Source organism: Leptodactylus fuscus, chromosome 1, assembly GCF_031893055.1.
Source record: "Leptodactylus fuscus isolate aLepFus1 chromosome 1, aLepFus1.hap2, whole genome shotgun sequence".
Classification (NCBI taxonomy): Eukaryota; Metazoa; Chordata; class Amphibia; order Anura; family Leptodactylidae; genus Leptodactylus; species Leptodactylus fuscus.
Window position 1 is genome coordinate 355,478,515 of NC_134265.1, and position 25,962 is coordinate 355,504,476.

At 45.0% G+C, this 25,962-nt stretch overlaps 1 protein-coding gene across 1 annotated transcript in view; it reads left to right on the forward strand.

Annotated features, from left to right (window-relative positions):
- The first annotated feature begins 601 nt into the window (after positions 1–601).
- The window catches only part of LOC142184778 (vomeronasal type-2 receptor 26-like), a 34,029-nt gene continuing 8,668 nt past the window's right edge, over positions 602–25,962 (forward strand). The window contains exons 1-5 of the mRNA XM_075259896.1: positions 602–900; positions 4,055–4,228; positions 5,512–5,803; positions 18,014–18,793; positions 22,575–22,802. Coding sequence (XP_075115997.1) covers positions 602–900; positions 4,055–4,228; positions 5,512–5,803; positions 18,014–18,793; positions 22,575–22,802 — 1,773 coding nt within the window. The remainder of the gene's footprint in view (positions 901–4,054; positions 4,229–5,511; positions 5,804–18,013; positions 18,794–22,574; positions 22,803–25,962) is intronic.

Genomic DNA, 25,962 nt, shown 5'->3' on the forward strand with positions numbered 1-25,962 from the left:
GCGCCTCCGTCAACTCCTCCAAAGTAAACAGGGAGTCCAAAACAGCGCGCTGCCTAGCAGTCAAGGTGGGAAATGGGATGGAGTCAAGATAGGTAGACATCTCCTGAGCACTAACCCTGAGTTTAGAGCAATACAACTCACTGTAATATTGTTGAAATCTGTCACGGATGTCTCAGCTATTGGACACAGTGTCGCCCGTGACCGAGTGCACACGAAGAATGGCAGGGGAGGCAGTATTCTGATGCACCAGATTGGGACCTAGACTCATCAGTCGGATTGGCGATATAGGCCACCTCAAGGGCGGTACACTGAGTAGGTAAAGTAGTCTCCAAGTGTGAAGATTCCCTCTTAATAAAGGAAATGGAAGATTTAATACAACCTCTAAGGAATGCCTTAGTAATCTCCCACAAAAGGGATGGAGGGGTAGCCGGGGAGTTAATCTTCAGAAAAACTTGTAATTGGTCGGGTATCCTGTCACTAGGCAAAAACAATTGAAGCCAGAAGGGGTGTATGCAACAGCTCTGGTGTGTCCTAATAGTGTCACCATGATTTAGCGTAACTAGCAATAGAGAGTGATCTGAGACCGCCCTGGGTAAATAGGATGCCGAGTGTAAGACGGAACATACTTTCACATTTCCAAAGGCATAGTCTATATGGGACAGAGAATGTCTATGGGCCGAATGACAGGAGAAGACTTGAGAGTCGGGAGACAGTATCCTCCACAGGTCCTGCCAACCCAATTCCTGGACCAACCTGGCCATGGGAGTGGGACGAGAGGAGGGTGGAGGACCTGGACCAGTATGAAGCCGGTCTAGAGCATTTATTAAAGTCTCCCAGACAAAGCACTACTGCTCCATGGAATTTGGAAACAAACTGGGCCACCGTTTGGAGCACAGAAAGGTCAGACACAGGGGGCAAATAGACACCCAGGATTACATACAGGGTCGAGTCAATCCAAGCCTGAAAACACACATACCGTCCCTCTGGATCCCTCTCAACCATACCAAGCTCCCATTTAAGGCTACGATGTACTAAAACAGACCCCCCCCCGCCCCCTAGAGAAAGTAGTGTGCATGGAGTGAGCGGCCCATTGAACCCAAGATTTCTGTAGCCATTTAACATTCTCAGACACCAAGTGGGTCTCCTGGAGACACACAATATGGGGGTTGATCCTTCGAAGCTGGGAGAAAATTGTGGAGCATTTACGCAGAGTGCCCATACCCCTTACATTCCAGGAAAGGACATTAAGTGATGCCATAACAGTCTACAATAAGTACAGGTCGGAAACATCAGGGCACCGGGACAAGTTAGCGCTCGGCAGATCAGAAACCAAACAAAAACAGAAGTATAACATAACAATACACCCACAAGAGGTGCAAAAAATTGTACAAACAGTCTTGGAATACTGGACATACCAGTATCGCGGCTACAACAACGGGGGAGAAAGCGCACCCAATACCGATGGAGTCCTGGGTGCTCTCTCAAGGAAAATAGCGCAGTAAAGCTAAATGTAGACACGTAGCAGAGCCAAAAGTACAAAACCATAACAGCTTAAGCATATAAGGCACCTGGGCCAAGCAAAACATCATAACGTCTACCTGGGGAATAAAATCCAAAGGATACATAACAGACATGGCAAAAAAAAAAAAGTTTGTTTCAAATATGGACGGTCCGGCAGGACCTCTCACCACCAGGAGCAGGGTCAACGCCGCGGGGATCCAGGCAGAAGGGATAGCCAGTAGAGATGAGCGAGTACTGTTCGGATCAGCCGATCCTAACAGCACGCTCCATAGAAATGAATGGATGCACCTGGTATTTCCGCTTTGACGGCGGCCGGCCGCTTAACCCCCCGCGTGCCGGCTACGTCCATTCATTTCTATGCGAGCGTGCTGTTCGGATCGGCTGATCCGAACAGTACTCGCTCATCTCTAATAGCCAGTCCTCAGCATCCTTAGGAGAAGTAAAAAACATAGAACGGTCACCGTGAATGACACAAAGCCTGGCCGGGTACACCATGGAGTATTGTATAGCCTTTTCCCGTAGCCGTCTCTTAACTGCCATGAAGGATGCCCAGGTCTTCTGGAGGGCAGCCAAATTTTTTTTTTTTTTTTTTTAGTTAACCTGCACACCTTAACAACTAGGATCTGGGTCAGTGAAAAAAATGGAGACATTATTGACAATCCAGAAAGGCCTTGGGTAAATTACATGTGACAACATTAGAGGAGGAGGAACACACAGAAGCCTGACTTAAGATCACATCACTCTCGTATTCTATATCCTCCTGTGATGTCAATGACCAAGATAAGTGATCAAAACCGTCATTTTTTTTTTCTCAAGATGTAAAGTAGAACCACCAAAACCAAAAGTGATATTACTCTTGCCACCCACATTCTTATTATTAGTATCTACATGAGTGTTTCCTCTTCTGGGGTATTAAGGGACCCCTGGAAGCCTTTTTAAGTCAAATTTTGACCATTTTTAGGTTAGGAAAAAGCTCACATGAGAAGTGTTTGTATGTCAGTGTATCAAGTCACCCCCTCTCTGGACTTTTGCCTCTTGTTTTTGCGTTTTCCAATTGAATGAAGTACAGCCTAAAGAGAATCTTTCACCCCCTCCACAAAGTTCAGTGCTTTGCATCATTTCATATCAGCTGATCAACTGATTCTGGCATAATTTGAAATTTAGCTCTAGCTTCCCCCTCCCCCCACATTCCTGATCAATCAGTGTTCTCAGTTTTGATGCCGGAATTGCAATATAGTCTTCTGCTACTATCTCAGGTGGGCAGTATCAGACAGGAGCAAGTAAGCGTAAGTTCACCCGTAGTTCACATGCCTCAAAACCCTGACCAAAAAGATGGCTCCCATTGAAATCAAAGGGAGCCACTCAGGAGCTTTTTCCGGGAGCTGTTTCTTCCGGCTCCTGGAAAAAAGAAGCGAGATGCTTATTCTTCAGACCGAGTTGTCTGGTGATTCGGCCTGAAGAAACTCCCTCCCTGGACTAGGTCCATTCATTGGGCCCAATCCGGAGTGGACCTCGCGGCTGGATGCCGGTGCAGTGCATCAGCATTCAGTCGCGGCTAACCGTCTTTTGGACCAGAACCTGAGGCGGCCTCCGCCTCAGGTTCTGGTCCAAAAAAACCCCGTGTGAACTCACCCTAAGAGGTGTGATTCTCAGCACTAACATTTGCTGCTTCTGATTGTAGCTCTGAATCACACCCCCTTGTCTGCTCCTGCCCACCTGACAATAGAGAGGCTAAGTAGCATATTAGACACCAAAACTAGCTGCATTGGTTGCTCAGTAACGGTGAGATCTAGAATAAAAAAAAATGCCAACTCTGCAGGAATGAGGGGGGCAGTGCCTATTAAATGGAGCTAAGAGCTGGAGTTAGTGGAGGCAGTGAAGGGTCTGCAGTCAGTATTTGGTCAGTATGTTGTATCAATAGTTGTAAATGTAAAGAGGAATAAACATTGAATCATCATTATGGAAGGATTTGTGCCTCTTCTATATATTTTGCTCCTACTTTTGTTTTACAAATACTGATGCAAAATACTGATCAAATACTGACCATGTGAAAGTAAGCTAAGCACAACTTTCTCTTATCAGCTATAACAAGATGGAGGTGGTCAACCAGTAAATGGCCAATATTATGGGGACTGTGCAGCCTGCAACATGCCAACATCTAGAGCCTGATCATTATTATGAACAGGACCTCTTTTGACAACTTACAACGCCATGCTGTGTTTGGAAAAGCTGCTTAAGAGTTAACCCAAGTAAAATGAATAAAGCCTTGAGATAAATTTACGAAGTTGAATATAGATGTTACTCTTAGGTTATTTCACCCTTTACTCCTCCGCAGTATTCTCCTGATGCTTCTATATCAGTCCCAGGTAAGTCTTATAAGCTGCGTCTGACTGTCATCTCCCCCTGTGCTGAGGTTCTGCAGAGCTGTCAATGACCGGACTGCCACAGGAGATCTGCTCTGGGTCATGAATTGGTCTCCTGTGCACTCACCCTTGTATTCCTTACTGATCCTGGTCCCTGCTATATCCTATAGCAGTCTAGTGAAGAAGTTACCATATTGTAGTCTCACTGCATCGAGGCCAATGTTTGAGTACGAACCTTATCAGGAAGGCGACGTCGTGATCGGGGGTCTGATATCTGTTCATGATGTAATTTTTGATATTAAAAATAGTAAAGGAAATAGCAAAGGATTCAGGTTCTGTGATCAGTAAGTATTGGTGGTCTGGGGGCTTCTGTGCACTGAGGTCATATATGTGTCATGGAATATTCTCCCTTTATTAAATCCTATATAGTGTCCAGATGCCCCTGTACATGGAGGACTTTCTGTGTGTCCATCACACTGGGATCAGGAGACATTATAGTGTCCATACTGTACCAGGAGAAGTCACCGCAGAGCTGTCCTCAGCGACACTGACTGCGCATTTACAGATTGTGCTAAGGGTTTAGTATTAGTCACTGCTGGATCCTAACATGGAATATCACCATGGAATACATTGTCTATAGACAGTAGAAATAAGGAAAGCTGCAAAGCAAAAATGGAAATCAGAGAATAAGAAATCTTAATATTATCACAAGTCACTTAATACAAAATGTAATGTCTTATACTGAACGCATGGAAGGTGATAAGATGTGCAGCATTTCTGGACTACAAGTCACACTATTAAGCAAAAAATGTAGGTTATGTGTCCCCGTGTATTCTAGTGCAGAGTCATGTCAGACATTCGTGGAGCTCGGCCATCCGTTCTCATCCCTCTGCTTGATAATAATAATACACTTGTTGCTGTGTAAGGGTGCATGCACACTACGTAACGCCGGGCGTGTATGAGAGCCGTACACGCCGGCGTTACAGCAGGGCTGCCGAACACTTCCCATTCACTTCAATGGGAGCGCTCGTAAACGCCGCTGTTACGGCGTTACGTAGTGTGCATGCACCCTAAGCAGCGGAGCAGAGAGCCCGGTATGCTTTCCAGTGTATGTGTGGACCCAGGCACCTGTGTATATTGCTGATGCTCTCTAGAGATGAGCGAGTAGTATTCGTTCGAGTAGGTATTCAATCGAAAACTACGGTATTCAAAATACTCGTACTCCATTGAATACTGCTAGCTATTCGCAGTAAATATTCGATTCAGAACCAGCGTTGATTGGTCAAATGCTATACAGTGTATAGCATTCGGCAAATCAGCGCTGGTTCTGCAGCAGGCTCTTCCTTGCTAGTCGGCAGAGAGTTGGTAGCTTGCTGTTACGAGGGAGCTGACTTTTTCTCATAGGAATGAATTGACCAGCGTTGATTGGCCAGTGTACAACATTCGGCCAATCAACGCTGGATCTTTGCAGATTTCCTTATTTCTACTGTCTATATACAATGTATTACGTGGTGATATTCCATGTTAGGATCCAATACAAAGTGGCGCACCCAACCACCATGACTGACAAAGCACAACCTTGTATGGAGCTTTGCAGCCTCACATTGACATTGTCTTTATTTTACAGTATTAACCTTGATAACTACAGAGCCTTCCTGGGACTCATCTTTGCTGTTAATGAGATTAACAAGGACCGCAACCTTCTGCCTAATGTTACTCTGGGTTATCACATAGGTGATACATGTGGAGATCCCAAGGAAACCTTACACTACACCCTCCAAATTTTATCAGGACCAAAGAAGACGGCTCCAAATTATTCCTGTATGGAACGTGGTGAACTGGTGGCCTTTATAGGGGACTCTGAATTTCTTACAAGTCACGCCTTGGCTCAGCTACTCAATCTGTATAAATACACACAGGTAAGGAGTTCTCCATAGAAATGCTCCTCTAAGATGATGATTTATACAGCTACAGTACATCTCTCTATATTATAAAAATGAATTCTTGTCTGTCTGTCTGTCTGTCTGTCTGTCCGTCTGTTCTCTAATGCGAACCAAACGACTGGACCGATCTTCACCAAATTTGGTACAGAGATACTTCAGATATCAGGGAAGGTTTAAGACGAGACTTCAACTCGCTCGGACGTACCGTTGCTGAGATACAGCATTCCAAACACAGTGCCCCCCCCCCTTAACCAATACAAACCTGCAAGACTTTCACTCATATTCCAACTGCAATACACACGGTCATTCCACATGCACAATCCAACACTGATATCCAAACTGAGATACACGCATCAGAGGATTAGATACAGGGTTGGACTGGCCCGCCGGGGAACCGGTGAATCCCCTGGTGGGCCCCAAGCCTTGACTATCGGTTCGGGGCCCCAGGCTGCCGGAAGCACTGTAATGATTAAAGATGGTCGGATGCCGGCAGTTTCCCAGGGCCCCGACACTAACACAGAGGGGCCTCCTGCCAGGAGTATACTTTCCCTATTAACCCCTTCGCGACCCTTGACGTAACTGTACGTCATGGGTCGCATGGGGATGTATGGAGCGAGCTCACACGCTGAGCTCGCTCCATACACGGCAGATGCCGGCTGTATAATACAGCCAGGACCTGCCACTAACAGCAGCGGTCGGTGCCCGAGCCGATCGCTGCTGTTAACCCTTTACACACTGCGGTCAAACGTGACCGCAGTGTGTAAACGGCGCCGGCGGCATGGGCGCTGCCATGTTTCGCCGATCGCCGCCCTCCTGAACGTCACATGAGGGCGGTGATCGGTTGCTATGACAGCCGGAAGCCTATTGAAGGCTTCCAGGCTTGTCTCTGCACTAGATCTATTACAGGATGCCAGAGGCCAGAGGCAGCGTCTAATAGAAGTGCTGGGATTTTCCTATTCACTGCAGTACTGTAGTATTGCAGTGAATAGTATGAGCGATCAGACTCCCTAGGTTTCAAGGTACCTAAGGGGTCTGATCATAAATGTAACAGAAGAAAAAAAAAAGTTTTTAAAAGTATTAAAAAAATAAAAAAAATATAAAAGTTCAAATCACCCCCCTTTCCCTAGATCAGCTATAAAAGTAATTAAAGAACATTAAACATAAACATATTAGGTATCCCTGCGCTCCAAAATGCCTGAACTATTAGAATATTAAAACATTTATCCCGTACTGCGAACGGCGTAGCGGCAAAAAAAATAAAAACAGCCAAAAAGCGTTTTTTTCAACACTTTGCCTCCTATAAAAAAATTGAATAAAAAGTGATCAAACCATCGGATCTTTCCCCAAATGGTATCAATAGAAACGTCATCTTGTCCCGCATAAAAAGACACCACAACCAGCTCCATACATGGAAATATGAAAAAGTTACAGGTGTTAGAACATGATGACACAAATTTTTTTTTCTATTTTGCAAAGTTTATCATTTTTTTAAAAGTATCAAAAAATTTCAAATACTATATAAATTTGGTATCACCGCGTTTGTACTGACACGTAGAACACAGGTAACATGTCATTTGTACCAAACAGTGAATTCTGTAAAAATTAAACCCATAAGAAAATGGCGCAAATGCATTTTTTCTCCAATTGCGCCTCATTCTGAATTTTTTTCCAGATTCCCAGTACATTGCACAGCATATTGAATGGTGCAATTACAAAGTACAATTTGTCCCGCAAACAATAAGCCATCATGTGACTCTGTGAACTGAAAAATGAAAAAGTTATGGCTCTTGAAATGTGAGGAGGGAAAAACGAAAATGCGAAACCAAAAAATGGCCTGGTCCTTAAGGGGTTAACATAGGGAAAGTATACATCCGGAGGACGGAGCATACCAGGGGCAGCAGCTATCCCTGCCATCCTAGAAACGCTCTCTCTGCAGCCCGGACTTCCTTCCCCTCCCCCTCCCAGCAGTGAGTCATCTCTTACATCGGACTGTGTGGGGACAGAGGAGTCTGCTGCTGCGATGATCTGCTTCACAAATGTGAGTATATATTTTTCTTTTTTTTGGTAAAATGTAATATTTAATATGTATTTGTGTACATTTGTTTAACCCTTAAGTCCTATCATGGTGTCTATCATACACCACTACCATACACATGTCACTATGATAGACACCATGATAGTACTTAAGGGTTAAAGTATGTGTCTTGTATACTGTGTGAGGACTGTATGTTTGTGTACAGGTATTTGTGATTGTATACAGTATGCTATAATAATGTGTATATGTATATATAGTATTCATACATTCATATAAGTGTATATATGGCTTATATATGGTATATGAATGTATATCTGTCAGTGTGTAGGTATATAGTGTGTGCAATCCCATCCACACATTGCAGAAAAATACACAAAGCGGAAATGCTGCAATTTCCAAAACTGTTGTGGTTTTGGAAATCACAGCATGTTACTTATACCTACAGAATCACTTTCAGTGTCCCTATAGGTATAATGGAAGCAGAAAGTCCTCAGAGGAAACCTCTGCGGAGTTTCTGCAAAAAGCGTTGCAGGAAAAACTGATGTGTTGCCGCCGGGGGTTTTCCTGCAGCGCTTTTTTGCTACGGCTTGTTACATGGGGCCTTAGCCTTATAGTGTAGTACACAATGTATTGAGATAATAAGGATGAGGCCCAACAGCGAAACGCAGCTAAAAATCACTGCTGAAAAAAATAGCGGTGAATCTCAATGTATTTTTTCCGCAGTGTATTTCATTGAGCTTTTGATGCATTTTCCCGGCACTTTCTCCTGATTGTGCAGCTGAAAGTAATCGGCCATGTTTTTAGAAGTGCACGCATTTTAGAGTTTGCAGCATCTTCCACGTCTTTTTTTTTCCTGCAATGTGTGGATGAGGTAAATTTGATAAAATTTCATTCACTTTGCTTGTTTTGTAAAACACATTATTTTTATTTTTTCTGCCGTAGCCAAAAACGCTGTGTTTCTGCAGTGTGAGGCTTTAGCTTAAAGAGCTTGTCCACAAACTGGAGCGATCACTGTGGCGGCCGCCAGGTGGGTGTACCCCATTGTTCCCCGCCTGTGTCTCTTCAGTCTCATGGTAGCGCCTAATTTCTGGAAATCCTGTACCTAGTTGGTCTTAGCAGTCACATGAGGTGCAGGACTGCCAGCAAAGAGGCGGCAGCACGAGACTGAGTGGACACTGGTGGCAGAAAACAGAGCACCAAGGACAGATGAGCGTGCTTCTTACTTTTTTTTATTTTATTTTACTCCTCCCTTCCGGCACATGGGTTGTTCCAATTCCTGGACAAATCTTTAAAGGACTTATCCACCTTTCGAATATTGATGGCCTGTCCTTAGGATAGACCATCAATATTACATCTGCGGTGATGCAACAGCCAGGACCTCTGCAGATCAGCTCTTCCAGGACAGTGTGGCTACAGGTGATGGTAACGTTTCTAGGAGCCGCGCTGTTCATTTGCAATACAGGGTGTAGCAGTGGGTTTAGGTAGTGAAGTGGTGCACAGTGTATGGCGGGTGAGCAGCATGGCTCCCGACATGTTATTACCTTTAGCCACCCTGTCTCAGTATCACTGGTCTGCAGGGTCCTGATGGTGGGCCCCTAGAAACAATTCCACTGGTGGGCCCCAGACACCCCAGTCCAACACTGATTAGATACACAGATCGGCACACAGTATCACATACCAGAGGATTAGATACACACGTCTGTACACAGTACCACATGCCGTAGGATTAGATACACGCGTCTGCACACAGTCCCACACACCAGAGGATTAAATATGTGCGTCTGCACACAGTTCCACACACTGAAGGATTAGATACGTGTGTCTGCACACAATACTACATAGGGGAGGATTAGATACGTGTGTCTGCACACAGTACCGCAAGCCAGAGAATTAGATACACATCTCACACACAGTACCACACAGGGGAGGATTAGATACATGCGTCTGCACACAGTACCACACGCTAGAGGATTAGATACGCGTCTCTTTACACCATACCACACAGGGGAGAATTAGATACGCACATCTACACACAGTACCACACGGGGAAGGATTAGATACAGCTTTACTCCAGGTATCCATAACAACTGATCACAGGTTTTTCACTGACATCCAAAATGAGATACACATAATCACATGACGCTTATGGACATACACACAAACCACATACAAAATACATCAGTGCAAAATTGGACAATTCTTATGGGGCCACTACACAAACATAAAATGTAATATACCCGTGCGAAGCCGGGTCCTCCCTCTAGTATAGATAGATAGATAGATAGATAGATAGATAGATAGATAGATAGATAGATAGATAGATAGATAGATAGATAGATAGATAGATATAGATATATACAGTCCTATGAAAAAGTTTGGGCACCCCTATTAATCTTAATCATTTTTTGTTCTAAATATTTTGGTGTTTGCAACAGCCATTTCAGTTTGATATATCTAATAACTGATGGACACAGTAATATTTCAGGATTGAAATGAGGTTTATTGTACTAACAGAAAATGTGCAATATGCATTAAACCAAAATTTGACCGGTGCAAAAGTATGGGCACCCTTATCATTTTATTGATTTGAATTCCCCTAACTACTTTTTACTGACTTACTGAAGCACAAAATTGGTTTTGTAACCTCAGTGAGCTTTGAACTTCATAGCCAGATGTATCCAATCATGAGAAAAGGTATTTAAGGTGGCCAATTGCAAGTTGTTCTCCTATCTGAATCTCCTCTGAAGAGTGGCATCATGGGCTACTCAAAACAACTCTCAAATGATCTGAAAACAAAGATTGTTCAACATAGTTGTTCAGGGGAAGGATACAAAAAGTTGTCTCAGAGATTTAACCTGTCAGTTTCCACTGTGAGGAACATAGTAAGGAAATGGAAGACCACAGGGACAGTTCTTGTTAAGCCCAGAAGTGGCAGGCCAAGAAAAATATCAGAAAGGCAGAGAAGAAGAATGGTGAGAACAGTCAAGGACAATCCACAGACCACCTCCAAAGAGCTGCAGCATCATCTTGCTGCAGATGGTGTCACTGTGCATCGGTCAACTATACAGCGCACTTTGCACAAATAGAAGCTGTATGGGAGAGTGATGAGAAAGAAGCCGTTTCTGCACGTACGCCACAAATAGAGTTGCCTGAGGTATGAAAAAGCACATTTGGACAAGGTAGCTTCATTTTGGAAACAAAAATTGAGTTGTTTGGTTATAAAAAAAGGCGTTATGCATGGCGTCCAAAAAGAAACAGCATTCCAAGAAAAACACTTGCTACCCACTGTAAAATTTGGTGGAGGTTCCATCATGCTTTGGGGCTGTGTGGCCAATGCCGGCATCGGGAATCTTGTTAAAGTTGAGGGTCGCATGGATTCCACTCAGTATCAGCAGATTCTTGAGAATAATGTTCAAGAATCAGTGACGAAGTTGAAGTTACGCCGGGGATGGATATTTCAGCAAGACAATGATCCAAAACACCGCTCCAAATCCTCAGGCATTCATGCAGAGGAACAATTACAATGTTCTGGAATGGCCATCCCAGTCCCCAGACCTGAATATCATTGAACATCTGTGGGATGATTTGAAGCGGGCTGTCCATGCTCGGCGACCATCTAACTTAACTGAACTTGAATTGTTTGTCCAAAATACCTTTATCCAGGATCCAGGAACTGATTAAAAGCTACAGGAAGCGACTAGAGGCTGTTATCTTTGCAAAAGGAGGATCTACTAAATATTAATGTGACTTTTCTGTTGAGGTGCCCATACTTTTGCACCGGTCAAATTTTGGTTTAATGCATATTGCACATTTTCTGTTAGTACAATAAACCTCATTTCAATCCTGAAATATTACTGTGTCCATCAGTTATTAGATATATCAAACTGAAATGGCTGTTGCAAATACCAAAATATTTAGAACTAAAAATGATTAAGATTAATAGGGGTGCCCAAACTTTTTCATAGGACTGTATATGCAGCACATGAAAGACAAACACTTTGTAACTTTTCATGAAGGGCTTTGGGTTGTTCAGACATTTTTTTATATTATTGGTATAAAGATTTATACATTGGAAACCTGGCAGTAAAAAACACACAATCACAGATCTAATAACACAAATATAATATTACATGGAGGCTGCCGGCCAGTGCCACTATCTGCACTGGGTCCAGCACTTCTGAGCCCTTCAGGGTTAAGACTGGAACCTGTGCATTAGTCTGTGGGGGTTGCCAGTCTCCTCCTGGGACCAGAACCCACATGTCCGGGGTCAGGCGGTCGGCGGTGAGCCAGAGGCTATTTAAGCCTCCAATAAATAAAATAAAGCCTCCCATTGATTTCAATGGGTTCCACTAGCTTTTTTTTCCCACTAGCAGAATTTTCTGCTAGTGTAAAATTCTTCTAGTGGAAAAAAAAAAAAAAAAAAAAAAAAAAAAAGCTAGAAGCACCCATTGAAGTCAATGGGATGCTTTCTTTTCAGCGTGGAAAATTCTACACCAAATTCCTCACCGTGTTCCTCCGTGTGAATGAACCCTAAGGGTGCATGCACACTACGTAACGCCGGGCGTGTATGAGAGCCGTACACGCCGGCATTACGGCAGACTGCCGAACACTTCCCATTCACTTCAATGGGAGCGCTCGTAAAAGCCGCTGTTACGAGCGCTCCCATTGAAGTGAATGGGAAGTGTTCGGCAGTCTGCTGTAATGCCGGCGTGTACGGCTCTCATACACGCCCGGCGTTACTCAGTGTGCATGCACCCTAAGGCTGCTACCAGCTCCACACTGTCACTTCTCATGCTGTTCCCACCCTCCCCACTCCATGACTGGGCCACTATTTTGCATTTTTGGCCTGGTTGACATCATCATTTATTTGACCCTTCTTCTGATCTGTCAGAAGGAAGGAAAATGAGACGCACAATGGATCCTGTCTGTGTAGTCACTGTAATGTCTGTAGGGTCCCATCAGAATTGGCTTATTATTTGGTAGCCAAAAGCAGAAATGGGTACAAAACACAGAAAACATGTAAACATTTGAATCACATGTCATCTGTTCTGGATCCACTCCTGTTTATTTTTGTCATCAGCAATACTGATGGATTACTGACCAAATGCTGACCAAGTGAAGGGGAATGCTTAACAGACAGGATCTTTTTTTTTTTTTTTTTTTTTTTTTTTTTTTTTGGGGGGGGGGGGGGGGGGTTATTGTTCTGACGGATCAGAGGAAGGGCAAAATAATCAGTGACATCAACACAAACTGACTGCTGACCCCCTCACCACTCTGTCAGGGGGCCAGCGCCACACCTCCCATGAGGCGACCTAAAATGACCGCTTCAGGCAGCATTTTTGCTGACCTAAGCCAGTCCAGGACAAGCTGTCCTGGATTGGCTTAGCGTCACCATCACAGAGTGGAGGATTGGGGCGGCCCTGTGGACGCAGTGCTGCTCCAGCGGCCGCCCCTCACACTCAGGCAGAGAGCAGGTCCTCTCCCTGCCTGCTCTCTGACTGCTAACGACGCTCACTCTGCTCGTCCCCGCCCCATCCGTGTGGCCCTGCCCCCTTCCGCTGGGTTCCCCCCTCCGCTCGGTTCCCTTCTCCGGGGGGAAGGAGCGGGGCTTTCTGACGTCCGCCTCAGGCGGCAAAAACCCATGGTTCACCCCTGCAGGGGGCGCTACTTGTATAAGCATGTACTAGAACAGGTTCTGTAGACATCTGTGCGGAATCATCAGGCGATGGTGTAACAGGAGTGCGCTCTATCACACTACAGGAGGATCTAGGGCCTCTGTACGCTTGTTTATACCTGGCACTAACATTGGCCTGTGAGGCTGAGTTTACACTTGAGTTAGTTGGTCAGTTTTGGCCTCGTAACTGGCCAAATAAATGAGGTGTGCAGTGGTTCTAGGAGCGACGCCTGTCATGTGCGTGCAGGGTTGGTTTTAGAGAAAATGTGGCCCTAGGCAATGTTAAAGCGGGATCCTACGTCCTGACATACCAACAACAACAACGTCCTATTTAGTCATTTCAGAAGTCAGGGCTGCACTTCCAGCCGTGTGTATCGCTCTGTGTACCACCATGTGCACCACGTTGTTTCTACCGTCATATGTGTACCATTGCGTGTGTACCATTGTGTGTATACTGCCATTACATAAAAATGGAAATAAAAATCTATAAAATGGTCCATAAGAAATTCACCCAATTTGCAGTTTTTCTCCAATTCCACCTACTTCTCAGTGGCGTGACTACCACGGAGGCAGCAGAAGCAGCTGCCACAGGGCCCGGGACATTAGGGGCCCGGTGACAGCCGCTACCGCTGCTATCATTATTCTCGGAGGTCTTTTCGGACCCCCGAGTATAATGATCGGGGCCCCCTGTTGGTGGAATACTTTCCACCAACAGGGGGCCCCGAAGTTGCAGCAATGGCTGAGACACAGGAGCTGCAGGTCTGGCTCCTCTCAGCGCTTAAGGACGTTCCCCCTCTCTCCCCCCTCCCTTTCTCTGCCTGTCCTCTGCCCACCAATGAGAGGGCTGAGGAGAGCCAAGGAGGCGGGGCTTATCCCTGCCGAGCTCCTGCCATCCTGCACTCAAGAGGAGAAGAGGAAGAAGCTGCAGCTGCTCCAGGAAAATGAAACTAAAGATACACAGGTACGTACTGGGGTTACTTATTACTATCAGGCATTTGGGGTGATTACTTTTGTTTTAGTAACTCCATGTGTCTCATATTAATAGCAGTTAACCCTATCATGTCCCTCACATTAACCCCTGTATGCCTCACCATAAGAGTTACTGATATGTGAGACATATGGGGGTAATAATAATGAAGATACTTTATTATTACCTCCATGTCTCTAACATATCAGTAACTCTTATGGTGAGGCACACAGGGGTTAATGTGAGGGACATGATGGGGTTAACTGCTATTAATATGAGGCACATGGAGTTACTAAATTGTAATGCACATGACCAGATTTTTTATCCACAATTGTCCTGGTATAGCAGTCAGCGGGTGACGTGACAGTATTTAGTCCTGTAGGGGCCACTATGGGGTATAATACTGTGTGCAGGGGCCACTATTGGGTATAATACTGTATGCAGTGGCCACTATTGGGTATAATACTGTATGCAGTGGCCACTATTGGGTATAATACGGTGTGCAGGGGCCTCTAAGGGACATAATACTGTGTGCAGGGGCCACTATTGGGTATAATACGGTGTGCAGGGGCCACTATTGGGGATAATACTGTGTGCAGGGGCCTCTAAGGGACATAATACTGTGTGTAGGGGCCACTATGGGACATAATACGGTGTGCAGGGGCCACTATGGGGTATAATACTGTGTGCAGGGGCCACTATTGGGTATAATACTGTGTGCAGGGGCCACTATGGGACATAATACTGTGTGCAGGGGCCTCTAAGGGACATAATACTGTGTGCAGGGGCCACTATGGGACATAATACTGTGTGCAGGGGCCACTAAGGGACATAATACTGTGTGCAGGGGACACTATGGGACATAATAGAGCGCGCAGGAATGCGTAGGAGGGACTCGGTCGAGATCTTCGGTGTCGGGGGGGCCCCATGTCAAAAGTTCGCCACGGGGCCCCGCCATTCCTAGTTACGCCACTGCTACTTCTGAATATTTTTCCAGCTTCCCAGTACGTCCTATAGAACACTAAATGATGACATTACAAAGTACAATGTATCCTGCTAATATTACGCCCTCTTATGGCTCTGTGACCAGAGAAACAACAATGTTATAGAAGACGTAGAGCCAAAAAAGGAAAATCCAAAAATGCCTGCAGTAAGAAGGGCTTAAAACCTGTACACAATGTGAAGAGGTACAGACCGGACCCCAGACCCCGACCAGGACGGGAAAAGCTGCCGAAAGACACATCTTCTAGTCATTTTCAGGAGTCCCAGCACTTAAACTGATTGATGAGCCGGACCCGTCCAAAACTGTACTGACCTTTACCATCTGTGCCAATCCTGTTAGTTTCATCCACTAGGGAACGGCATAATTGATGTGACAATAATAATAATAATAATAATAATAAATTTTATTTATATAGCGCCAACATATTCCGCAGCGCTGTACAATTTGTAGGGTTCAGATACAGACAAATACAAAACAAAGAACGTCATTTCACACAATGGGACTGAGGGCCCTGCTCACAAGAGCTTACAATCTATGAGGTAGAGAGGGTGACACAAGAGGTAGGAGGGGCGGCATTGCTTATACAGTGTTCAGACAATTTTGTAATAGAGGTTGCAGCCATTACACAAACAAAGCTTTATGGGCCGTCACTAGTAGTGTCCTTTAACATATGGATAGAGCATGGACAAATATGTTAGGCTGAAAAGGCATCAAGAAGGGTTTACGTTAGACATTGTGATAGGCCTGTCTGAAAAGATGTGTCTTTAGTTTGCGTTTGAAACTGTAGAAATTGGGAGTTAATCTGATTGTCCGGGGTAGAGCATTCCAGAGAAGTGGTGCAGCTCGGGAGAAGTCTTGTATACGAGCGTGGGAGGTTCTGATAATAGAGGATATAAGTGTTAGGTCATTGAGTGAGCGGAGAACGCGGGTTGGGCGGTAGACAGAAAAGTATGGAGGTGCGGCATTATGGAGAGCCTTGTGGATGAGAGTAATAACTTTATATTTTATTCTATAATGAATAGGCAGCCAATGTAGTGACTGGCACAGACCAGAGACATCGCTGTAGCATCTAGCCTGGTAGATGAGCCTGGCCGCTGCATTCAGAATAGATTGTAGAGGGGAGAGTTTAGTGAGGGGAAGACCGATTAGTAAGGAGTTACAGTAGTCAAGGCGAGAATGAATCAGAGAGACAGTAAGTGTCTTTAGTGTATCTCTTGGTTTTGGTAATAAAAGAAACAAGTCTATGATGTCACATGGGGCACATTTACACATTTATCAAGGGTTTTAGACACTTTAATACGTGAACAACTTTCAGAGGGTTGTGGTTGATTGGAAAGTGGAGGTGACTTAAAGAGGAGGTGACTCCAGATTTTGGCCATTTTTGAGGTTGTAAAGTGAGGCAAGTAATAAGTGTTGAAAAGTTAGACAAGACATCTGCACATATGTCACATCTATCAAATAGCATTAAACACAGTGATAGACCTGTCTGGTGAATTTGGCATTGTCTAAACCTTAAAGTGTTTGTCCAGTTTCTGACCAGCTCAATAGCAGTGAGATGTCAGATTACTGTGACTGTAATGAGTTCTGCACCTATATATCCATCACATGACCATGGACTGTACATCACATGACTATAGACCTTACATAACATGACCATGGACTGCACTTCACATGACCATAGACCTTACATCACATGACCATGGACTGTACTTCACATGACCATAGACCTTACATCACATTACCATGGACTGTACTTCACATGACCATAGACCTTACATCGCATGACCATGGACTGTACTTCACATGACCATAGAGCTTACATCACATGACCATGGACTGTACATCACTTGACCACAGAGCTTACATCACATGACCATGGACTGTACATCACATGACTATAGACCTTACATAACATGACCATGGACTGCACTTCACATGACCATAGACCTTACATCACATGACCATGGACTGTACTTCACATGACCATAGACCTTACATCACATTACCATGGACTGTACTTCACATGACCATAGACCTTACATCGCATGACCATGGACTGTACTTCACATGACCATAGAGCTTACATCACTTGACCACAGAGCTTACATCACATGACCATGGACTGTACATCAAATGACCATAGACCATTACGTCACGTGATCATGCATTGATTTTTATCTACTGGAAGTAAGAAGAATGAATGATAACAAGCAGAGATCTCAAAATCTGTGGGGGAGGGGTACAGAAATTATATCGGAGCATTGTACAACTTTTCATTATACAAACAATAACATTTGTCTCTCAGTTTTGGTCTGACACTGGAGAACCCCTTTAACCATTATTAGTCCTTCTGGCCCAATGTGCACTGTATAGGCCAAGTCCACACATAAGCAGCCATAGAGCAGTTTCTCTATATCCCGTGGGACTGTGCATACAGTTTGTGGACTGTGGATGTCGGACCGAGCGTCACTAACTTGTCCCCTATTTATTATGTTTTATGTCTGTAGATCAATTACGATGTGTCCGATCATCGATTTAATGATAGAGAATTGTATCCAAGATTATATCGGGTCGTTCCCGATGACCGGGTCAGATACGACGCCATTATCCAGTGTCTGAAATACTTTGGATGGAATTGGATTGGGATTATTACAGCAAGTGATGGGAGCGGAGACATGGAATATACAGAACTGAGGAAAATGATGGCCCGGCATAAGATCTGCATTGAGTTTGTCATTGTCTGGAACAAAGAAGGGAATTTTATCATAGACGAGATGAATGGCATTGGCAAGTACAAGTCGGGGGTCATAGTGGTCTGTGGCTTATTCTTAGTTTCGTATTTTACCTTGGTGTCTGAGCCTGAGTTTATGCAACAAAACTTTACTTTGATCCTTCATAATTCCTGGCTGAGAGTCCCAGTAAAAAATTTTGAATACGAAGTGCTAATCAATAACAGCTTACTTCTTATATTACCCGACAGAACCATTCCAAAGATTGATACATTTATTAATAATATCAACCCCACCAACACCAAAGAACCAATGCTGGATGAGATCTGGATCACGCTCTTCACATGTCTTTCAAAAGATCAAAGAAAAAATAATTTCTTTCAATCAGTCCATCAATTTACTGCAGTGAACTGCACTGACCCGACTCCATTAGCTCTAGATAAGAGCGTAAGGACAAAGACCTATTACACATATACTATAGTCCGGCTCCTTGCCCATATCCTACACAATATGAACCTAAGAAGTGACCAGGCGAGACCCTACAAGTTAGGACAAAAAGTAAGTGCCCTATAGATATGTATATATCCTGTATGTGCGGAGGGGCCGCAGGGCACAACAACACCCATTATATTATATCCATCAGGATTTGGGAGGGAAAATGTCACAATGACAACAAAAGATTTTTCTAAACTTATTTTATCAATGAGCGCTGTATACACAGCTATGGGCGCCACCATGATGTGGCCGCCCTCTGACCCGGCGGTCACGTGATCCACGGGGAGCAGGGTCTTGCAAGAGCTGCTGGGTCCTACAGGACCCAGATCAGCTCTATATACTGTGTATACAGCGTGTAGGAGGCTGTATTCCTCCTGCAACTGGGGCTAAATATACCAGCCTCAGTTGCAGGGAAAATCAGCCTCCCTAACAAAAAAAAGTGATCAGATGTCCCCAAATGTCTCTTACCACCTTATGGGGACACAATCTGAGAAAAAAAAAAAAAAATAAAAGTTTAAAAAAAATAAAATAATTTAAAAAAAAAAAAAGTAAAATAATACGCCAATAAAATGACATTATTAAAGGTTATAGCCCCACCCTCGATGACACCATATAAAATAAAAGTTACCGTAATTGAGAGGAAAAACTATTTTATAAAGTTTTTCAGTGACACTTTGTGTTATTAAATTAAAAAAAAAAAAAAAAGAAAAGTGAAAACCAGACACAATTTCCCTCCTATTATGTTATAAAGCCCTATGTGTCCCCGAAAGAAGACGCAAAAATTAGTTGACTGAGACGTCTGAGAAAAATGTTACAGCCCTCAAAAGCGCACATACAAAATAAACCTAAAATGTGTCTGGTCCTGGACCACAAATTGGCCCGGTACTGAAGTGGTTAAGGACCAGGCCTCATTTATCAAAACTGACATGTCACTTTATATGTAGGGTTGAGCGATCGGGATCGGACAAGATCGGATCACGATGGATGATCGAGCAAATTTCGGGATCGGGTGGAAAAAGATCGGAAATCGGATTTTGAAATCTCAAGCTCAGCTGAACCCTAAAAGTGACTTTACCCATAGAGAAGCATTGACTAGGTTAGAGCAATCGGGTTCGGGAAAGATCGGATCCCAATCGTCGATTGGGCAAATTTCACAATCACTGGAAAATGATCGGAAATCAGATTTTAAAATCGATCCTGAAATCTCAAGATCGGCTCAACCCCATTTATATGGCAATAACTTTGGCATGCTTTACTTACACAAGTGATTTTGAGATTTTTTTTTTTAATTTTGGCACACGTTAAAAGTGGTTTTGAGATTTTTTTAATTTTTTTATTGTCAGTTTTTATTTAAATTTTCAAAAATTTTACAACTTTACATCACAAAATGATTAGCATGTTGAATAAGAATGAGCTTTATCTGCCAAAGAACAAAAATAACAACAAAAGAATAGAAGTATAATTGTTAAGTACAGATATAAATGTTGGGTACATGCTTCATAAGTAGAGATGAGCGAATAGTATTCGAAACTCTAGTTTCGAATACCTCACTTCCATAGGAATGAATGGAGCGAGGTATTCGAAACCAGAGTTTCCAATACTATTTGCTCATCTCTATTTGTAAGTAAATAGTGAATATATGACATGTAACTAAGATGTAGTAAACAATGGTGTAAGCCAATAGCTTGTGAATGATGAGGTGGGGGTGGGGTAGTGCAAAGGCTTATTGAAGTAGTTTTAGGGATAGGGAAATAGAGAAATTATCTACTGCAGGGGTGCTCACACTTTTTCATCATGTGAGCTACTTTATAAACTGACCAAGGGATAAGATCTACTACCCACTTCTTGTGGGCGGGGCGGGGCCTGTGGGGGCGGAGTGTGAGAGCAGGAGACAGTTCTCCGGTGTCTGCTTGTTCACAGCGCAGGCTGATAATCATCACTGGACACTGGCAGGCCGGGGCCTTGCACTCTTTCGCAGTCAGGGCTGCGGCGGCTTCGCCTGCAAGTGTCTGGAGATGACTCTCAGCCTGCGCTGAGCAGCACCCCAAGCAGCACCCCGGCTCCTTTCATCCCTAAGAGCAGGGAGCGCGTCATCCCCCAGAGCTGCTGCTGCCTGGCCTGCAAGTGTCCAGAGTGCTTGTTTACAGTGCCGGCTGAGTCATCTCCGGACACTTGCAGGCGAAGCCGCCGCAGCCCTAACTGTGAACGAGTACAAGGCCCCGGCCTGCCAGTGTCCAGAGATGATTCTCAGCCAGCGCTGTGAACAAGCAGACACCGGGGATCCCTGGCTGCATCCTGCGTTTGACCCATACGGCCTTTGCGATCGACCGGTAGATCGCGATCAACGTTTTGGGTGCCCCGGATCTACTGTGTTTATGTGAGTAATGCCTGGTTGAAGTCTCACCAAGTAGACCAGATTTTTTGGAAGGGGTCATGAGTCCTATTTGACCAACTGATCTGTTCTTCAAAGCCCTTGATCTGTTTGACTTTTGCAACGTGTTCCTGGCTGTAACCAGTGGTTGGGTATCAATATTTTTGCCACTTCAAGGAGATGTGTATCTAGATATAATTTTGATAGTCGGAAGCCTGAAGTAGGGCAAGAGAGGAGAACGGCTTCTGGTGTCAATTCAACAGGGTTATTTGTTACTTTCCTAATATGACACTGAATTTTATTCCAATATGGTTTGATGTTATCGCAATACCACCATATGTGGGACAACGTCCCTCTATTGGACTGACATCTCCAACAGGTGTTTGAGCTAGCTATTTTGTGAGCAAAAAGCCAATCTACTATACTATACTATACTATACTATATACACCACTATAGTATCATACTTTATACACCACTATATATACTATACTTTATACACCACTATATAGGCTATCTGCAGCACAGCAGGAAATAGCTGGTTCTTAACGCGAATCAACACAAATTAATTCAGATTGAATCAAATCATTTTGGTAACTTCGGAAATCGGTTGAATCGACTTTTTTGAATATTCACTCATCTGTAATTACTAGAGATGAGCAAACGGTAAAATGTTCGATATTCGATATTCGTTTCGAGTAGCCCCGCAATATTCGACTACTCTAATCGAATATCGAATCCTATTATATTCTATGGGGGGAAAATGCTCGTTTCAGGGGTAGGCAACATTCGATCAAACTGAACTTACCAAGTCCACGAGTGAGGGTCGGGCTGGATTCTCCGAGAAGTCTTCTTGCAGTGTCCCCGCGGCGTCCGATGCCTGGCAGAGTGAATTCAGAGCCGGAAGACACCGCGGGGACGCTGCATGGAGAAGACTTCTAAAGGTAGGAGAAGAACCAGCGTTGATTGGCCGACTGTATAGCATTCGGCCAATCAACGCTGGTTCTGCATCAAATTTTTCCATTGAAATAGCGAGTAGTATTCGATTGAGTACGAGGATTTCAAATACTGTAGTATTCGATCGAATACCTACTCGATCGAATACTACTCGCTCATCTCTAGTAATTACTATTATAGGGTTTCTAATACTGATCTTTGTATGTCTGCCACCTGGGACCCCTGCGGATCAGCTGTAACAGGACAGTGCGGTTACAGGTAATGGTTACATTCTGGGTGCCGCGTTCTCACTCGCCGTACTGCGGAAATGTGCCATAGACTGTGCAGTACCAAACCTCACCATACTAACTATAGCTCACCAGGTGCCATGCTGTCTAGGTACAGTTGGAACATAGTGGAAATAGGACGACCCCTTTTAGATCTCGGGACAGATTCTTTTCTCTATATATTGCAGGACATGCGGAGATCCTTGTCTGAGGTTTCGACAATGTTAACGTTTCTTTATATCTTTGTTCCAGATAAATTACTTTTTGAAGAAAGTTCATTACATGGATCACAATGGAGAAGACATTTCTTTCAATGAGCAGGGGTCGGCATCTTCTCCATGGACATTAGTAAACTGGGTGGTCGTTAAAAGTGGAGACATGATTGACTTTATTCTAAAACCTCTGGCGTCCTTTAATGAAACCACAAAGGACAATTTACCAAATATCAATAATGAAGAAATCAGATGGAGAAATGGCAGAGTAAGAAATTGTGAATTATAGTAGATATATAGAGTAATGGGGTAGTGTGTGTGATATAGCGTATCACAAAGTATAATGGTTATATACAGGGTGTTAAGAACTAGCAGTGACTATAAACTGCACCTCACATTACTAGAGATGAGCGAACACTAAAATGTTCGAGGTTCGAAATTCGATTCGAACAGCCGCTCAATGTTCGTGTGTTCGAACGGGTTTCGAACCCCATTATAGTCTATGGGGAACAGATACTCGTTAAGGGGGAAACCCAAATCCGTGTCTGGAGGGTCACCAAGTCCACTAAGACAACCCAGGAAATGATGCCAACACCTCTGGAATGACACTGGGACAGCAGGGGAAGCATGTCTGGGGGCATCTAACACACCAAAGACCCTCTATTACCCCAACATCACTGCCTAACAACTACACACTTTCCACATTCAAAAAAACCTCTATCAAAGTGGGAAAATACCTGGAAACCTTCTTTACTCCCCAAATGGATGGACACAAACCCCAATTTAAGCTCAACAAACAGTAACAACCACCCCTTTAAATCACGTTCCCCATGACAACCACAAATGGAATAGGCAATGGGAATTCCAAAAGCCCTCACCCTTAACTGTCATTTTGAGTGTGTGTGTGTGTGTGTGTGTGTGTGTGTGATGTGGTAAGACCTTCCAAAATTCACTTTTCTAGCCCTTAACATGAGCCCTTCCAAACAAAGTTACATGACCTTAAGCTGAGCTACCAGCAGAGATTGAGGCCCTTGGCATGAGTAGAGCCTTGCACCAGCAGTGTTTTTGGCACTTAGGGTGAGTTGAGCCTTGTACCAGCGTGTGTCCCTTAACATCAGGCGGGCCCTAAGTTCTGCGCTTTGCACAAAAGTTCCACATTAACTAGGCTGAATGGTACAAAGATTAGTAGGCCCGAGAACCAGGAACAGGTCTTGCAATGGCTGTCGGATAACGCTTAAAGCACATTTTCCACCAGCCAGTCAGCCTCTACCTCCTCTTACCCAACAGTCTTGTCCTCCTTCCACCCAAAATTCCCAATCTTCCCAGAACAATAACCCCAACTGTCCCTGCTCCCCAGAGCTGTTCTCCCTTCCTTTGACTGTACCGCAACCTGCCCCTCCATTTCGCGATTCCACGGACCTAACAGACGAGTATCTGTGTCCAGATGCTCAAACACTAGAGTCTCCTCCATTCCATCTCCGGTCGATTTGGTGGCGGATGACCAGCAACCCACCCTCATCGACGACGATGAGACGCAGTTGCTGTCAGGGCAGCCAGTTGACATGCGCATTGTGCAGGAGGAGGAGGCGAGACAGGAGTTGGAAGAGGAGGTGGTGGACGACGAGGACACCGACCCCACCTGGACAAGGCAGATGTCAAGCTGGGAAAGTAGTGTGGATGTTGAGGCAGGTGCAGCACCAAAAAGGGTAGCTAGAGGCAGAGACATGTCCAGAGGCAGAGGTCAGCTGCTTTGCCGAAGCCAGGCCAGACCCGGAATGTCCGAAGATGTTCCCTTTTGTACCCAGCCCAGAAAAACTCCCCCATCGAGGGCACGTTTCTTGAAGGTGTAGAGTTTTTTCAAGGAATGCGCCGAGGACAGATATAGTGTCGTCTACACAATTTGCCTCTCGAAATCGAGTAGGGGCCCTGAGAAGAGCAACCTGTCCACCACTTCAATGCACCGTCATTTGGAATCCAAGCAATGGAATCAGTGGCAGGCAGCAACGGCAGGACAAACGTCGCCCGCCGTTCATGCCACTGCCTCTGCTCACAGTGCTGGCAATGCACTCCAGAGGACGAGCCAGGACATCACTTCATCTGCCTCCGCCACTTTGTTGACTTCTCCCTCATCCTCCCCTGTTTCTGTCTTATCTCCTTCTCCTGCACCATCAAAGGCACCATCAGGCGCTTCTTTACAACAACCCACCATCTCTCAGACATTGGAGCGCCGGCAGAAATACACCGCTAACCACCCACCCACGCAAGCCTAGAACGCCAACATCGCTAAACTGCTGGCCCAGGAGAGGTTGGCGTTCCGGCTTGTTGAAACTCCCGCCTTCCCAGACCTGATGGCAACTGTGGCACCTCACTATGCCGTCCCTAGCCGTCTCAACTTCTCCCGGTGTGGCGTCCCCGCCTTGCACCAGCACGTGTCACTCAACATCAGGTGGGCCCTTAGTTCCGCGCTTTGCTGCAAGGTCCACTTGACCACCGACACTTGGACAAGCGCCTGTGGTCAGGGATGCTGCAGTGCTTATCTTTAATGACAGGCAGGGTGAATGTGGTGGAGTCTGTTCCCCGGGTGCAAACTGGGGTGGCCTATCTCCTCTCCCAGGCCAAAATTCATGGCAGGAGTAGACTGAAACCCTACGACGCTGCAACCTCCACCACAGCTACTAGCGGCAAACGCTGCAACACTGGTGTGGGGAGACGTCAGCGGGCCGTGCTGAAGCTCATCAGCTTGGGGGCCAGACAGCACACTGCCTACAAAGTGAGTCATGCCATCCTCGATGAGACGGCAATGTGGTTTTTGCCACTGCACCTGGGCCCAGGCATGTTGTCATGTGTGATAATGGCCGTAACCTGGGATTGGCTCTGTAGCTTGGCAGCCTGCAACATATTCCATGCCTGGGCCACGTTTTTAACTCATTGCTGCTAATCTTTTGAAAAAGGTACCCCAATGTTCCTGAGCTACTGGTGAAAGTGTGGCGCTTGTGCGGATAGTTTTTAAAGTGTATAGTTGCCGCTGCTAGCCTCTATGCACTCCTACAACGCCTGTACCTGCTGGAACAACGGCTGTTGTGCGACGTCTCCACACTGCTGGCACTAAACATATCATGTGTTGAGCAGAGTGTGTGAGCAGCACAGACCTTTGATGTAGTTCCAACTCCAAAACCCTCGGGTTCGTCAAAGTCAACTCCCTCAGTTGCTCAACCATGAGTGGCCATGGGTGGCAGACTTATGTGAAATCCCATCCCATCCATTGCACTGGACACGAAACATTAGCATGCGCTCAGCACAACTTCGGATATGGCAGATGCGTTAAGCAGGGTGCAGGGTACAACACAGACCAGGCCCGAGCACCAGGAACAGGTGTTAGAAATACTGCAGCATCTGCCATTTCCTTCCAATTTTGGGGTTTTGGACCC